The sequence below is a fragment of the Mytilus galloprovincialis genome, chromosome 8, assembly GCF_965363235.1.
Source record: "Mytilus galloprovincialis chromosome 8, xbMytGall1.hap1.1, whole genome shotgun sequence".
NCBI classification, from domain to species: domain Eukaryota; kingdom Metazoa; phylum Mollusca; class Bivalvia; order Mytilida; family Mytilidae; genus Mytilus; species Mytilus galloprovincialis.
Window position 1 is genome coordinate 52,695,209 of NC_134845.1, and position 17,196 is coordinate 52,712,404.

At 33.4% G+C, this 17,196-nt stretch overlaps 1 protein-coding gene across 1 annotated transcript in view; it reads right to left on the reverse strand.

Moving 5' to 3' along the window:
- Positions 1-13,216: 13,216 nt before the first annotated feature.
- Positions 13,217-17,196, reverse strand: part of LOC143042189 (von Willebrand factor D and EGF domain-containing protein-like) — a 28,645-nt gene continuing 24,665 nt past the window's right edge. Inside the window, exons 18-19 of the mRNA XM_076214458.1 lie at positions 15,136-15,250; positions 13,217-14,043 (exon numbers count right to left, since the gene is read on the reverse strand). Of these exons, the coding sequence (XP_076070573.1) occupies positions 13,929-14,043; positions 15,136-15,250 (230 nt within the window). The 3' untranslated portion in view covers positions 13,217-13,928. The remainder of the gene's footprint in view (positions 14,044-15,135; positions 15,251-17,196) is intronic.

Consider the following 17,196-nt stretch of genomic DNA (forward strand, 5'->3'; position numbering starts at 1 on the left):
AAAAATCAAATGGTAGCTCCCTTATGAGAATAAAGATATATATAAGTTTGTTTCTTATGGTGCACTGTTCAAAATTTATTTTCATATATGAAGACATTTTAAGAAATGACTGTATAACTGGACAAAACGAAACCAATAAGATAATGCATTTTTACTACATGCAACACACTAAGTTCATATATGACCCGTTTGAGTAATATATTTCGGGCCTTCAACAGTGAGTAAAGCGCATAGCACATAGTCATTATTTCATAAATTATTTCGTACGATATGTTAAGCAGACAATTTGTTAAAAACAATACAAATCGGATTTCCTTCTGACATACTTGCCACAGGCATTTGTCTCAGAAAAAAAATTCCTATATACCTTTTCTGAGACAAGTGCCTGTGATACTTGTTCTTCTTTAAGAAAAGTAGATTTAAAGAAATTATAGTTGAAAATATTTCTGTCGGCTTTTTCTTTTTTTCGCGTGATACATTTAGGAGATAACTGTATTGTATTTTAAGCTCCGACGGCATCAATTGGGGATTTGATGGTCGCAAATTAAGTTTACTGGCGACGCGTTAGCGGAGACAGTAAACGGATATTTGCGACCATCAAATCCCAAATTGATGCCGTCGGAGCTTAAAATACAATATTGTTATCTCCATTCTAATGAAACTGACAGAAAAAAACGTTAAAACATGTATTTAAAATCTGTCATATGCCGTCTGCGCTTGCGCGTACGTCCCATTGCATCAATTGTCAATTGATGCCCAATCGGAACAACTCGGCCTTTCTGGTTGCACGAAGAAATAACCTCGTATGCATTAGGCGGAGGAATCATTGTCCGGAAAATTTTCCGATTCGATTCAAAATTATATTTTTTCGACTGGACTGGTACATTTTTTTTACCACTACTGATTTAACTTGCTCCTGTCCGGAAAATTTTCCGATCCGATTGAATTTTATATTTTTTCGACTGGAATGGTACAAATTTTTTACCATTACTTATTTACTTTGCTCCTTCTTTCGCGCCAAAATATTTGGCAGAGTTAAAGTTCTTGATTACTCTGTGATATTTAACCAAATTATAGCGCCACCTGGAGGATAGAACTTCTTTGTGTCGCGGATCACTACAATTCCGGCCAACAATTTAAGAAGAATTTCTCCGTAGTGCATACGAGGCTATTGTACTGCGTAGCGAGAATGGCCGAGTAGTTACGATTGAATTGATGCCATGTAAGAAAGTGACGTTATCCAATCAAAATGAACGTTACAAACGTTGTTGCATTAGAATTAGGTTTAAATATTCTGATTATATTGCATTACTAAAAATAATTATTTACACATCATGTGGTAAAGGCATATTTTCAAGGCATTCATACGAAGCATTCTCTTTCTCTGTCAGAATTATATCTTTAGCTCTAAATTTACACATACTGAAAAAAAATTCGTGAATACTGTACTAAAAACTGTGGAACATTTTTAAAACATTTGTCTCTTTTATATATTTGAAAATGAAACTTAATCTGACTTAAAATCGGGAAATGATTTTTTTTAACTTCTTTTACTTTTAGAAGAATAATAAAATGTCGAAATATACAAACAAATAAGTACCGTATGAAGCCTTTGTAAAAAAATATCAAGCTGGTTGAAAACTAGTGGTTTCGATAAACCCCAAGAACGACACATAATTTTCTGTCTCTCAATTCCATCGTATTGTTTTAGTGAAACCATTTGTATATATACACGCATCTTTGTCGAAATTAAAATAAAAACAAAACACTTATCAATATATATATTTATTTTGTCTTCATATCTCTTACATAACAAGCTGACCACACTCTAACTTATTAGTCATTTAGTAGGCGCACATCAAAGTCGTGCACCTGTGGCAAATAACTTTGTCGGGAAAGAAGTAAAACAAAAACAAAATTATTTGTTCTGTTATCATTTTTCATAAGAACAACACATTTTATTATAAATATTAAGCATACATTTTTTTAGATACAATTGTTTATTACCTAAAATAAAAAGATTATGATTGTTTAATGAATTGTTTTGTCATTTGGCACGTGTCAAACGGTTCATTGATTTTCGGCATATCAAAGAAAAACGGGCACGTGCCTAAATAATGTTGAATATCTTGTTTATTTATGATTATTTTTCTATAAAATTTGAAATTTATGCATGAAATATTAATCTCTAACATAATATGTAAAAATAATACACACAAAAGCACTCCTTCTAGTCCTTAGTGGCATTGTATAGTCCTTAGTGCACTAAGGAGTCCTTAGCAGTGTTTAGACGTACCGTGATATTCTAGCCTAACGTGTTGATGTGTCTGTTGTCAGAGATGCACATAGACCTAGGTGAACAATACTGTCTTTAGTTACATCTAGTGTTTAGTTCCATAAAATTTCAGTTATTATCAAATTTTGTTGAAGAATTTATTGGTGAAAGTTAATGTAAATGTTCAGTTGCAAATACTACATGCATATTGAGGACACAATAGAAGAAGTATGGTTACTGGCAAATATATCCAGGCATCTCCACAATAAAAATATCTTCACGGAAAGCAAGCTATACTAAATAAAAAAATAAAAAACACTTATGTACGATTTTCAAAGTTGTTTAAGTAATTGTAATGTATTGGATATATACCTGTTGGACGCATGTTTCTGTCTTGTCATTACTTTCAATGAAAAGCTGGTGGTATTCTTAGCCCCAACACCATGTGTTGTTTTAAAATTGCTTCTGATTTTATTCACAGTTTTTGTTCAGATGGTGTCACAGTCATGTCTCAGTACCCAACAAGTCGGTTGAGTACAGGAACCCTGATGAGTTCAAAATGATGTGTCCTCTATGCAGAAAGAAAATTCCGCACATAGAGGCGGTCCTCTTTTGGTCACTAAACAATAATGAATAATAGTTCAGAGAAATGGTTGCTACACTAAACACTAAAATGCACTTTTGAACTTAAATTGAAAAAAAGCACATGAGATTACCAAAGGATAAAGGTTTCTGCTTTGAGACAGGCGATGGATGTATACTCATGACTTTTGATATCTCAACCGGCCCCTATTCCTTTAGCAAATGAGGAATAAACAACCACAATGCATTAAACAAGAGAAAACTCGATTTAAAAGAAGCCAGAGTCAAATGTAGAAATAGGTAACAGAAGAAACTACACAAATGGCAATAATAAACATAAAATAACAAACGGACCAGTAGCAGTAACTCAATGCAAGCTCCATGTTTGAAGTACACTTATCGGTAATTTGTGTCATTGGTAGAAAAATTAACAATTCTTAAACAATAATATCTGGGAATATTTGGTCTGCTCCAATAAAATAATATCCTTACCTACTACAAAAACATATAAAACTATTCTCTGTTCTTTGGTTGAGTTCACAAATAGATTTTTCTCTAAGATATTTCATTCTCCCATAGGATATTTGTTTCTCCTATAGGATATTTATTTCTCCTATAGGATATTTCTTTCTCCCTTAGGATTTTTTTTCTCTCTTATGAGTTGCTTTGATCTCCCATAGGATTTTTAATCTCCCTTAGGATTTGTAATCTCCCTTAGGATTTATTTATTACCCTTAGGATTTATTTATTACCCTTAGGATTTATTTATTACCCTTAGGATTCTTTTTTATCCCACAGGATATTTTTTCTGTTATGAAATCCCTTAGGATATTTATTAATCCTATCGGATATTTTTAATCCCATGGGATTATTTTATTAGACTAATATCCTGTAGGATAAAAAATATCCTATAGGAAATGCTTTTATTTTTCCTAAGGGATTTTTTTAATCCTAAGGGCGAAACTATATCCTATAGGATATTTTTATTCTCCTAAGGGATTATAAATCCCTTAGGATTTAAATATCCTGTAGGATATAAAAAAATATCCTATGGGATTATGACTTTATCCTATAGGATTTCTCAAAACCCTGTAGGATTTTTAAAAATCCTATGGGAGAAAAAAATATCCTACAGGATTTTGTCACTATTTTCACTCCAGTTGCCGAACCGGGCGAGCCACACCAATTTTTTTTGTGTATTGTGTTATTTATCCCCAGAGGTACATTATTGCCAAATTTGATGATTCTACGACAAAAAAAAGTGTGGTTCCAATGTGCAAATTAATCCAAGAACATGTTTTTAGGAAATATAATATTTATGTTATCAATTTAGCCGACATAGATACAATAAATGTGACATGAGTAAATTAATTGGATTAAGGAGTAGTATTCCATTTTTAGAGCTCTGTGATTTGATGTATGGGTTTAAATATTGTTTTATTAAATGAGTTCAAAATAAATTTTAAAACGTATTGAATTATTTTCTTTAAACGTATTTGTTGTTCAATGACGGCTACATATATAAAAGAATATGCATACAATTCGGAAAAAAAATAAATTCCCTTTTATTTCAGTGTCAAATGGTCGGCTTTGATTATTGTCGATGCCTTTCTCAGTAAAAAATAAAATTGAAACTTAAATATATAAATGCAGAAGTCATAGTGTATGAAACGCCGGAACTGTCTTATAGTGTAAAATATTAAATGTGTTTTGTCGCGGTGCCTGTTTACGTCCTGTCATTTCTTCTTTATGTAATGTACAGGTGCCTTTATTTCCTGATACTGCATCTCTAGACTAAAAAAGACTAGAGGCCTAATTAAAGTACCAAAAATTGAACTAAATACAAATAAGTAACACAACAACAAACGCCCCTGAATTACGGGCTCCTGATTTGGGACAGGTTCATACAGAATGTGGCGGGGTTTAACATTTTAATGGGAGCCGAACCTGCCCCTGAACATGGGACAGTATACCATTAGAACAAACTATAAAAAAATAGTTGAAAAAGGCTTAACTCATGATTTGGATACACATAGAAATACATCTAACTAAAACACAGAGTGGACCTGGCCCAGTAATTGTAAAAAGCACACGAAGTACTTATCTGAGAGAACTCGCAGTTATAAACAGCCATTAGTTCAAAGATCTCATTGTTATCACGACTGCAACCTCGAACTAGAAATATAATGGGTGTCAGGGTGATTTGTTATTACCCTCCTAGTAGGCTATTCTTGCAAGAAATGTGTACCAGTTTAAAGCTACCAATGCAATGACGTCTCCCATGATTTATGTAGCAGCTAAGGAATCCATCATTTTGAGATTTTCAGATTTGTATACTTTAGTGTCGTTCTTTACCCATTTAAGAGGGGCGAAAGATAGTAAAGGGACAGTTAAACTCATAGATCGAACATAAACTGACAACGCCATGGCTGAAAAATAAAAAGACAAACAGACAAATAATAGTGCACTAGCTAGCCCCAACATAGAAAACTAAATAATAAGCAACACGAACCCCGCAAAAAATTAGGGGTGATCTCAGGTACTCCGGAAGGGTATGCAGATCCTGTTCCACATGTTGCACCCGTCGTATTGCTCATGATATTACAAACCCGATACATAATCTAATTCGGTAGGTCACATTTTTGGTGAAAAGGGAAGTGGATTGTAATTACGACATTAGGAACATATCTGGTATCATCATCACCGATACGGTCTGATTAGTCAGAGGCTGGACGTCAGGATCGGGTAAATCTGTTAATGGTATTTCATTGGTTATAAATACTATTTAATGGCTGCTTCGTGGTTGCTTCCGGAATGATTCTGGGAGAAATAAAGGCCATATTAACGTCTGATTGGCTATTATTGAGTGGTATGCATTATATGTCAACGCGTCCGTATGTGCGGTCGGATAAAAATCATGATAGTAGGTCATCGGTATAAATTATAATGAAGTAAGTGTTCATTCGCTATCGTAAAGAGCTATAATGTTTATTAACAAAGCACTGTCAATTTAGTGTAAATAATTAAATCAATACAATTCTGTGATAACGAAATCATGTATTCTTGAAATTATGTTGCAATTTTGGTACGAGGCTGTATATCTATGTAACATTGATATTCTTTAAAAATAAAACAGTTATACACACAGTCTACACTTTAGACTGTGTATTAAAACGGTTGAATGATTGAGATACTTTAGTGTTAGATTTCTTCGTAAGCATAGATTTTAAATAGTAAATACACAAAACGTTTGGTCTATGTATAAAAATAATAATCATTTAGTTTTTATTGCTTGGACATATTGATAGGAAAATATCAAAATCACGGAATTTACCGAAAATGTCATTTCGTTTCCCCCGCTTTCATCGCTTCATTGATTTCTGGTGTAAATAAACAAAAGCAGAAAACAGCTGACTGATTAGAAGAATAAAAAACTTAAAGGTGAGCAATATGGTTTCTTGTGTGCAAAGAAGCCTACACCAAGCATCACGGTATAGTTATCGGCAAGGGTTACAGTGCACTATAGTGTCAGCTGTTGTAATATTATTTTTTTACAATATGGGATAGTACGGAAGGGATCCCAGAAAAAAATTAAAATAGCCTTGCCAGACGTCATAATTATTTGGACTAAATATGGGACAGCATCGTACATTGAGTAACTTAGACACAATTATGACTATGAGTTACCAAGCTTGACAATGCATGGTGATAAAAAATCAAAGCTAAGTCTACAGCAAAAATTTGAAAAAATGTCCTTAGGTGAACATCTTTATATCAACATAGCTGGATACAGTTGTATATCTAACCCCTCTAGCTGGACGTCCTCGACTAAAGATGATATTATTATTGAAGGCAGAAATTTATACAATCGCATCTTATTTCCTTCAAACCCAAAATACTTGCAACACAGCGAGGGTAGCGAGCTCCCAAAAGATGTTCTCATGTGGGGTAGACAGTTTGATGTATACTCGTACATGATGATTTATTCTTTTGAGTTGTCGGAGGCGGATTTAGAGAGTGACCCAGGAGGCCCCCCATAATTGTCCCAGCTGACCTGAGAATCTGTCCCTCCTCAACCATTGACGTCATACAACAATTACTTTTCCATTGTGGCATCAGATATTTATTATTACAATCTAATTAAAATATTGATCTCTGATTACGTTATACTACATATGTAGTATAACGTAATCACAGATCAATATTTTAATTAGATTGTTATTATTATAACATCAAAATTTTACATGGAAAAGTTTTGGTCCAAATAATTATGACGGCTGGCAAGACTATTTTAATTTTTTTCTGGGAGCCCTTCCAGGCCCCTTCCTACGAAAAATTAGGTCGCAAAATTCCCCCCAAAATTTGCTCTCAAAGTCCAGATGTAAAACATGGCTTCAGTGTTATGACGTCGTAGGAAGGTGTCCCAGAAAAAAATAAAAATAGCCTTGCCAGACGTCAGTCCTAAGAAGGCGTCCCAGAAAAAAATTCAAGTAGCTTTGCCAGACATCATAATTATTTGGACTAGGAATATTTGTGATGTACAGTTAGTAATGGCGGACATGTACATATTGTAGCAACAATTTTATTATTAAGTCTTCTTCCATTATAACCCTGGTTCACCAATAATACAACTAAAATCACAAATTAGTAGAAAAAAGCGCTATGCATTCATATTGCTTGGAGTGCAATATTCCAAAAAAAATAATAATAACCTATACTCACAAACCACTGATCTCAATATAATCAGCTAAAATACTACAAGCTTTTTAGAAAAGCTATTACTTGTCTGTGAAATGATTATTCGATAACGGTAAACCAACTCGTAATGGCGTCTGGAAAATTTACAATGGATGGTTTTAATGTCCCCATTTGAAACTCGTAAAAGTCGTGTATTTTATTCTGAATGACCTTCTTAAGACTTACTACTTTCTCCGTTTCTGACAAGGCTCATTGATACGTGGTCAGGCGGCCCGCCCCTCTTATCTGAAAGTATTTAAAAACTAACAGAGATTAGGTACGATCTCAGGGTACGATTAGCTACCCCTTTTCTCTCTCCTTATTTGCAAGACAAGTTTGTTTCAATTGTGCATGATTTGATCTTTTCACCCAAAAACTGAGTAATTTAACTTCTTAAAAAAACAATGATTTCTGTCTTTCGCATATACATGATATATGTCACTAGATACAATTCAACCATGCAGTTATTTATTAAATAATTCTAAGATGGTTTACATATTTGCAAATGATTAAATGTAATTCAAATTGTCATTTCAGAGTTTTCGGTTGCCTGATATTTAAAATGTGTGAACATTTAGTCAATTTTACTTTCATATGTGTATGCATGTACGGGGTAACATATAAAAGTAATCCAGAGTTTCTAAGAAAGTAAGCAATGCTATGTCCATAGCACCTTGCCCCGATAGAACTAACATGTGTCATGTTATTCAACTTAATGTGACCACAACTTAATTCGGGGTAAGGTAAACTACTGACCCAAAAATCAAAATTTCTTTTTTTTTACTTCTTAGTACCATTGCACGGAATGAACTGAAACATAATCTATTTCCTGCAAGCAGAAGCAGTAGTTTTCAGTGCTCTGTTTGCTCAAAGACCTCTCCCTAGTTTTTCGTGTTGCAGATTTTGAGGCTTCATATGCAAATTTCTGGAAAAAAAACTACTTTAGACGACTTCCTCCCGTATCATTTATATAGAATTGAATTCCTATCATGACACCCCGATCGACACTTCATATTTTGATGAAAAACTAGTTTTAAACCCAATTAATTTTAAGTAAGAAGCTGTTATTTGGTTAAATTGCATGATATAAATGATACGAGAGGAAGTCGTCTAAATTAGTTTTTTAACATGAGCAGACGCGAATACTAGTACCACGAATATTTTGAAACAGTAAATCATTTGCTTCCAACAAACAACACATTAAAATATCTCCGTGTTACTGGCGTCCGCTCATAGTTAACAATATTATTCCTTAAACTGATTCAAACACTTCTGATTTTCATTAAATCTACGTTTTTCATGAGAAAGAGAGAGATATTCTATAATTTTCAAACACTGACAAAGAAAAAATACAATGATTTTTTTGTAAGATGAGACACTACATGACTGTATACTTTTTAGAAATAATCATTTGTCTTGGATTCTGTTCTTTCTAAACTCAACGAAAACAGGGGGCCAGTTGCAATAGCTTATGGTACATATTATCCCTGTTAGGTTTTAAAAAGTTTTAGATAAGAGGGGCGGCTATGCTGATGGGAACTTTGAACTAACGGCTGTTAGTAACTGCGATAACTCTCCGATTTGTATACTTAGTGTGTTTTATTTTTGTTGAGACGTACAAGTACTGAGCCACGTCCACTATGTGTGTTTTTCTATGTGTATCCAACTCATGAGGTAAGCCTTTTTCAACTAGTTTTTATAATCTGTTCTTATGTTGTAGTGTTACACCACAGTCCCTTCTTCAATCGAGGGTTCGGCTCCCATTAGAATATTTAACCCTACCACATTTTGTATGTACTTGTTCCAAGTTAGGAGCGCATAATTCAGTGGTTGTCGTTTGTTGTTGAGTTACTTATTTGTATTTAGTGCAATTTTTTGTTACATGATTAGGCCGCTAGTTTTTTGGTTTTTTAATAGCTGACTGTGTGGTACGAACTTTGCTCATTTGCAACATATCTATATAGCATTTTTACTAATCAATATCTGAAAATGCCACATTTCCAATACTAAATCAACAATCCGATGCACTCATATTTTCAGCGAAGCAGTCAACAGCTTTTTAGAAAGCTTAAACTTGTAATTTCTTAATTTTCAAAGTGAATATCATTGATGCGTTTTGTTTTGATCTGTGTCAAAATAAGCCTTTACCAGAACGTAATAGGTGTTTGCACATAACGTCATAGGTGTTGGCACATAACGGCACATAACGTAATAGATGTTTGGACATAATGTAATAGGCATTTGCACATAACGTAATAGGTGTTTGCACATAATGTAATAGGTATTTGAACATAACGTATTAGGTGTTTGCACATAATGAAATAGGTGTTATACATAACGTAATAGGTGTTTGCTGAAAATGTAATAGGCATTCGCACATGATGCAATAGGTGTTTGCACATAACATTAACGATGTTTGCACAAAACGTATAAGCTGTTTTCACATCATGTAAAAGTGTTTGCATATAATGCATTGTGTTTGAACATAATGTAAAAGGCATGTGCACATGACGTAATGAATGCTCACAGAGAGTATCAGTTGTTCGGCAAAACGTATAATTATAAACTATACCATGACGTATTATGTTTTTCACTGGAGAGACATATGTATAAACACAACATGAAGCCGTTAGACTATAATATCATGTTGTTTGAATAGAACAAAGATGTATCAAAACAAAATGTTTAGAACATTCAGCATAACAATCACATTTGCGACAGGTCGCAATTATTAACTGACTTACGTAAAGGAAGAATAGACACAAAATAGAATAAATATGAAAGAATGTAAAGGTGGTTGATCATAAAGTTTGGAGGTATTTACAGAATATATAGTAGTTACAGCATAATTTAATGCCTATTGCACACAACAAAGTTCAGCAATGACATATAATACAATTGTTTTACCAAACAAATAACAAATTTGACAAAACACACAGATGCAGTATCAGAAAAAATGGCACCTATGCATAACATATGACAGGACGTAAAGGCAAAGTGACAAAACATATGAAATATGTACACTATGAAACAGTTCCGGCGTTCCATAATAGACCTTTTCAACATCTCTCGATACCTACAGTTGAGAACGACTACGACAGGTAAAATGTGAAGGGTCGTCTCAAAAATAAAAAATAAATGATATCATTATTAATTTTATTGCTCTCAATCATTGACAATGATAAAACTTTCCTACAGAGTTCAAATGACATGTTTTGTTTTAATTTATTATAAAGAAAATGATAGACTTTAAGTCACATTTCATCTTTTAGATGTTTAGCTACTAGCTGTCCTGGTTGAATTTGGAAAACGAAAAGAACAAATCATGTTTTATTGTAGTTGATATTTAATTAAACAATGATTATGTCGTTAGGGCGGCACATGTCTGTTAGTTTTTGCCTTGGATGCCTCCATAATGTACTCAATACTTTGTATCATTTCAATTCACCAATTTGGTGTTCCACTTGAATTCTGTATTCACCAATCACTGCTTAAATGTTGTAACATTGAAACGAGGGATCAATTATATTTTTTTTTCAAAATTCATCAAGGAAAAACTTTACCTCGAGCAAGATATCTCAAAGCGTAGAAGACCGTCGTTGATAAAAAAAAAAAAAACATGATATTTTCCTTCGACCTTAAAAAATCAATTTGTAATTATGTAAAAATTGAATATGTACAACTAAGGTGAAGATCGGTAGAAAAACACAAAGTTGATCGTGTTCACTAGTGTGATACCGACGGACGGTCCAGTATTTTTTTTCATTTTTGAAAAAAATCATAAAAGCTTTTACACCAACAAATAAATCATTATTGGCATGCAGCAAATATTTGGCGAAAGACTCAAATAATCACAAAAGTGGAGAGAAAATGGGTTAGGATTCTGAATGATTGGAATATTTGTTTAATCAATTCAATATGAAATGTCGTGCAAATACATACGAAATAAGAATATTATATGACAGAGACATATGTATAGTGGACGGATGCGGACGTTTCCCCTTTTCGTGTTTTCGTGGGAAATCCAGAAATCGAAAAAGCGAAATCGAGAAAATGAGAAATCGGGAAATCGAAAAATCAAGAAATTGGGAAATCGAGAAATAGAGAAAGCAAAAACACAAAATCGAGAATTCATTTCGCGTTTTCGTGGGTTTCTTTCCGTGTTTTGGCGTTTTTGCTTTCTTGATTTCTCGATTTCTCGATTTCCCGATCTTACCTATTTCCCAATTTCTTGATTTCCCTATTTGTCGATTTCCCGATTTCTCAATTTCGCGATTTTGCTTTCTCGATTTCTCGAATTGCCAATATCGCGTTTGCAAAATGAAAGGAGAAGTAACGAAAACGCGGAAAGGCGAAATGAATGGCCGCATCCGGCCACCATACATATGTTTATTTATTTATTTGGTTGATATATATTCTTAAACTATATAGTCAAAACAGTAAAACACCGCCAATTCAATATGTTACGTAATGATAATCATGATGGCTTTTGTCTTTGAAACGACCAATCTATTTTACCTGTAAAAAGTAGGTGTCATTAGTCGGTGTCGAGAGATGTTGAAAAGGTCTAATATTAATGCCTTACTGATTAGATAATCACAACAATGAATAAATAGAATGAGACTATACAAATATCAGTATATCGAAGAACATACACATTAAGCTTTTATCCATAACGGAATAGGCAATTGTATTAAAAAATGATTTAGAAACGTCGCACGATACTGGTGTCACCTTTACACGCTTAGAAGACGTTAGCCAAAATAAAAACGTTAATTTAGAATGCATATTTTTAAGATGGCTTTCTAAAATAAATTTTGACGGAATGTTTTGGTAAAATACCTTAAGAAATTTAGATTCATGTTTTCAAGTTTTCTTAGATAATACATGTAGATACTAAGCTTTTTATTAGCAAATTAGGAATTAAAGTGTAAATGGAATTGAATCATTTGAATAATAAACATTTTCATTACTAAAGCAATCATATATTCCTTTTTGATAAACTACGCACTGTAAATGCACTAATTAATACAATCCACCACAATGTCGAGGCGATTGGATTACGGTATTAAGCATGGCAGTGTCATTGAGTTCTGAACAAATGTATACAAGTAAAGGGAATCAACGGGAACAGTAGCTGTTTTTTTCTTTTCTATTAATTTGTATCTAAGCAGATGGGAGTGTCGAACATAATAAAGTCTGGAAAACACTTCAGTTCCGCGAGGAAATCTTGCCCGTCTAATGAATTGATAGAGCTTTTACTTAAAACATTAAAAGTTTTCTTCACAAGCAACCAAAAAATAGCCGTATTCCGAATCGTCTGTGAAAGCTTTAAAATGATATATAACACTTTAGGATATCAATTTTAATATTTATAGATTAATGACATGAATGTGTCTTGTCCACGATTTCACCAAAATAACACAAGTAGCGTGCGACGTTTCTGTCAATTAGACGTAACATTTGTATACTGTACATGTTACATAACGTCAAAATCGCATGTGGGGACATTGCATCGGACATTATAGTTTTATCTGATATCTCGTAATTTAGATTAAATTTATGGGAAATTAATATCAAAATAGAGAGATTTTTTTGTACTTTTATCCCTATACTTTTTTTATGTAGCGAAAAAAGCACTGTATAAAGAATATCATGAAAAAAACAGAAAAACTTAACCCTATGTCAATTGGGTATGAAGGGGACAAAATGTCGGACATTGTCATTCAACTCGAATAAAAAGAAATTATTTTTTCAAAATAGCTGATTATTGCATGAGGTGATAGTGTGAGCTTTGTACAAAATACTATAATAAGAATTATTCACTTACGACATGGTGATTGCTGTGTTTTCACCTTATTTGGGGACAATTTGGAAAAATGACGGCAATTTTTCTTCCATGGGACTCATTATTTGTGTCATATTTATCCATTTTTCAAAATTCAGTCTTTTCAAAGAAAGAAACCTACATTACATCATCGACCAATTATGACGTGCTTGTTCTAGACAAAACATTTATATCGGTTGGTGGAATTTTATATATATTTTTTACGATACTTAGAATTTTCCAAAATTTAAAGTGTAACGCGGTGCAAGGAAAAAATATTCAAACATGAAGGTTTTATTGATTTTTACTTAATGAAAACAGTCTGTTACATATACAAAATTGCATTTTTCTGAATATAAATTTTAAAAGCTTTAAAATGATATATAACACTTTAGCACATCAATTTTAATGTTTATAAATTAATGGCATGAATGTGTCTTGTCCACGATTTCACCAAAATAACACCAGTAGCGTGCGACGTTTCTTACAATATCTTAAGGTCCTTAATTATTTATAAAAATTAAAAGGTATATTTTCATCTGCTAGGAATTGAGGCCTTGCCGCACTCTGTCGTGATGTGTCTGGCATGCTTATAAAAGATGCGTCTCTCACATAAGATTGCCTGAAATTTAAATGAAACGAAAAATATCATCTCAAAATAATATCCTAATATAGAATTAGAAGTTATCAGTGGTATTCAAACGAACAGCTAAACATATGTTTAAGATAAACATACTTTTGACCAACTGAATGAATAAGATCTACCACTTGATTGATTGCTTGATTGTGTTTGCCAATCAAATAATTAAACGTAAGTCGACTACATATGATAGCCCCATATTCAGTTGTTGCATGGTTGCATAATACATCTCCCTAGTCTCTCTCGTGTAAAAAAGTTGTAAACATCGATATCAGATTTACATATATATCTATACATGTAAATTTTATATAAAAGAGAACACTCACACACACACACACACACATTTCTTTGTCGAAATACGTAAATGTCATTCGCCTACTAATGTGTCAATCGAATATCTTGACGACTTAAAACTGTATTTTTTTAATAGAATCAATAGAAATGAACATACCATTTTTGTAAATGTCAGCTTTTTGCAACTATTTACTTGACTGTGTGAACAAATCTAGGTTTCAACGTATATTTAAAAAAGAAAAAGTGTTGCTGGCATGTTTGTTGAACATACACATCATATCATTTATATTGTTTATGGTTGTGTGGTGTTTGATGTTATAACTTTATAAGTTTGTTTGTTTGGCTTGCTTTCTTTATAATTGAAATATTTTTTTTTGTTTTTGTCTCGGTTACCATTGTCAAATATTACTCTTAAAAAAACGTTTGCACGTTTAATGAAAAAATATAAGGTTGGAAAATTTTGCCTCTACTCGGAATGTTAAATTTTGTACCAATATTGAACACAAATTACGTACATATATCTATGTTTATATTTTTGTGTGTGACCTATATGAAATTAATTGATGATGTGCATTCACATATACCTTCCCTTTAAGTCTTATGTTAGCATGTATACAATTTTGACAATGAAATGCCATGCATTCGCCTATTACTGCAATAATTAACAGTTGATAATTCTACATTTGATAGTTCATATATTTCCTATAAATGTATTGTTTTATTGATAGAAAACTATCTACATTTTTATAACTATGAAGTTACGCATAGACCACTACTTACTTGGGTTTTACTTTCCATTTGAAGACGATTACAGCAATAACAATTAATATGATGATAACAGGCGCTATTATCAGAACTATTAACCAAACTTTAGTCTTTGATTCTTCTGAAGGCTCTGTAAACAATTGCACTGATTAGTCATTATTTTAGTAAGTGTAGGTCTAAGTTGATCTTATGTCGGGTCCGAAGCGCTTTACTGGATTTGTCTTCACCAGTGAATAATGCAAATAAGTACTTTTTGAGAGGTTAAATGATCAAAAGGACATACTTAATTTGTTAAACTTATATCAGTTATACCATGCGTAAAGGAATAGAAACCATAGTTAGTATTAGTTCTAGTTTAAAGTTGTATTGGGGAATTTATCAAAAGTATGTCAAGGCTGTACGGAAATCTTTATTTCGTAATTTCTGTGTCATTTGGTCTCTTGTAGAGAGTTGTCTCATTGACAGTCATACCACATTTTCTTATTTTTATATATTAATATAATTTTAATAGATTTACATGAGTAAAATATTATGATCTTTATAATGAGTTGGTTATACCCTCAGGAAATAGCAGTCATGTTCACTTACCGGTCGAATCGAACCGATGCTAGAAACACGAAAATAATAGTGTATAAAGTTGTTGGATCCGACGCGCATTTGTTGAGTTACCTAAGGAACACTAAATAAAGGCAACAGTAGAATACCTCTATTCCAAAGTCTTTAATCGATTGAGAAAAAGAAAATCCGGATAACAATCTAAAACCGAAGAAAACACACCAACTGTAGGACGAAAACAACGGAACAACATAAACCCTGAAGTGCGACAAAAGCAAATGCCATTGCATACATATAAACGAACAGATAATTCTAATAAAAAGAAATATGGGTTGAACCTGGTTGTATTGCTCGCCAAACCTATCTCTTAAGCTGGGGTCACACATTCACGATTTTTACTACCGTCCTTGACAGGACAATTCCCGATTAAAATTTGCCAAAAGTCTGATCAAGATCCTGTGAATCGTGGATGGAAATTCAAACTTTAATTAAAATTTGTAAAACAAATAATTTAATCACGACAACAATCAGATATTGTTCAGGAAGCGTCGATACTCAACGTTTTCCAAACGAATTTATCCCGATAATCCAGTTCTCAATCCGCTTCTAATCCAATTTGTATCTGTCGCCTGGTAAAATTCGACCGAGTCTGTCACGACTGCGTCCCGATTCTACCGAAGGTAATCCGACAGAGATCAGACAGTGACCAGACAGTGAACCGACGCTGACGGGAGTTATCCGTTCGAAAACTGTCGGCATACTCGGGATGATCAGGTACTGTCGGAACGAAATCCTATCACGGTCCGCTCTATCGCATTGCAAACGGCTTTATGTGGGCTCAGTCGTATTGTATTTTGAAATTGTTTGGACTCTGACGTGGGTACCATTGACGAATTTCGTATTAATAACGGGACTGTTCTGGAACGGTTTTGGCAAAAACGGTTCGCAATCAACAAGATCTGGATGCAATCTGGACTTATTCGGCAGAAAAACAGCAATGAAAAATTTCTCCAGATCATTCCCGTTCCACCGATCACCGTCCAGAATACACAGAACATTGTTAGGATTTTGATCTGATACAACAGAATCTGTCACGACATAGGAACGATTGTAGTACGACTAGACAAAATCGGCTGAGTTTCCCCGAATGTTACGGGATGCACCTAACTGTCCGATGCTTCGTCGAACTATTCGGACCCTTCTCGACCTGTAGGAATCTGTTACGAACTTAAACGACTGCGTTCAGACAATGTAAGGACATTCCAGATAATTGAGGATAGTAATCCGACTTTTTCACTTTTCGTGTCGTATCGCTGACTAATCTCAAACGAGAGCAATAATCGGCAATGTGTGAACTCCGCATTAATGGCATTGTTAAGAATATCGCAAAAAGGACAACATTGCATGACTAGAATACAGAACAAATAAATGCAAGAGAAATGCATAAATAAATAATATAATAGTAAATTAACATTAACAATAAAGCCTCGGTCACACCTTACCGGATAGCACGAACGGACG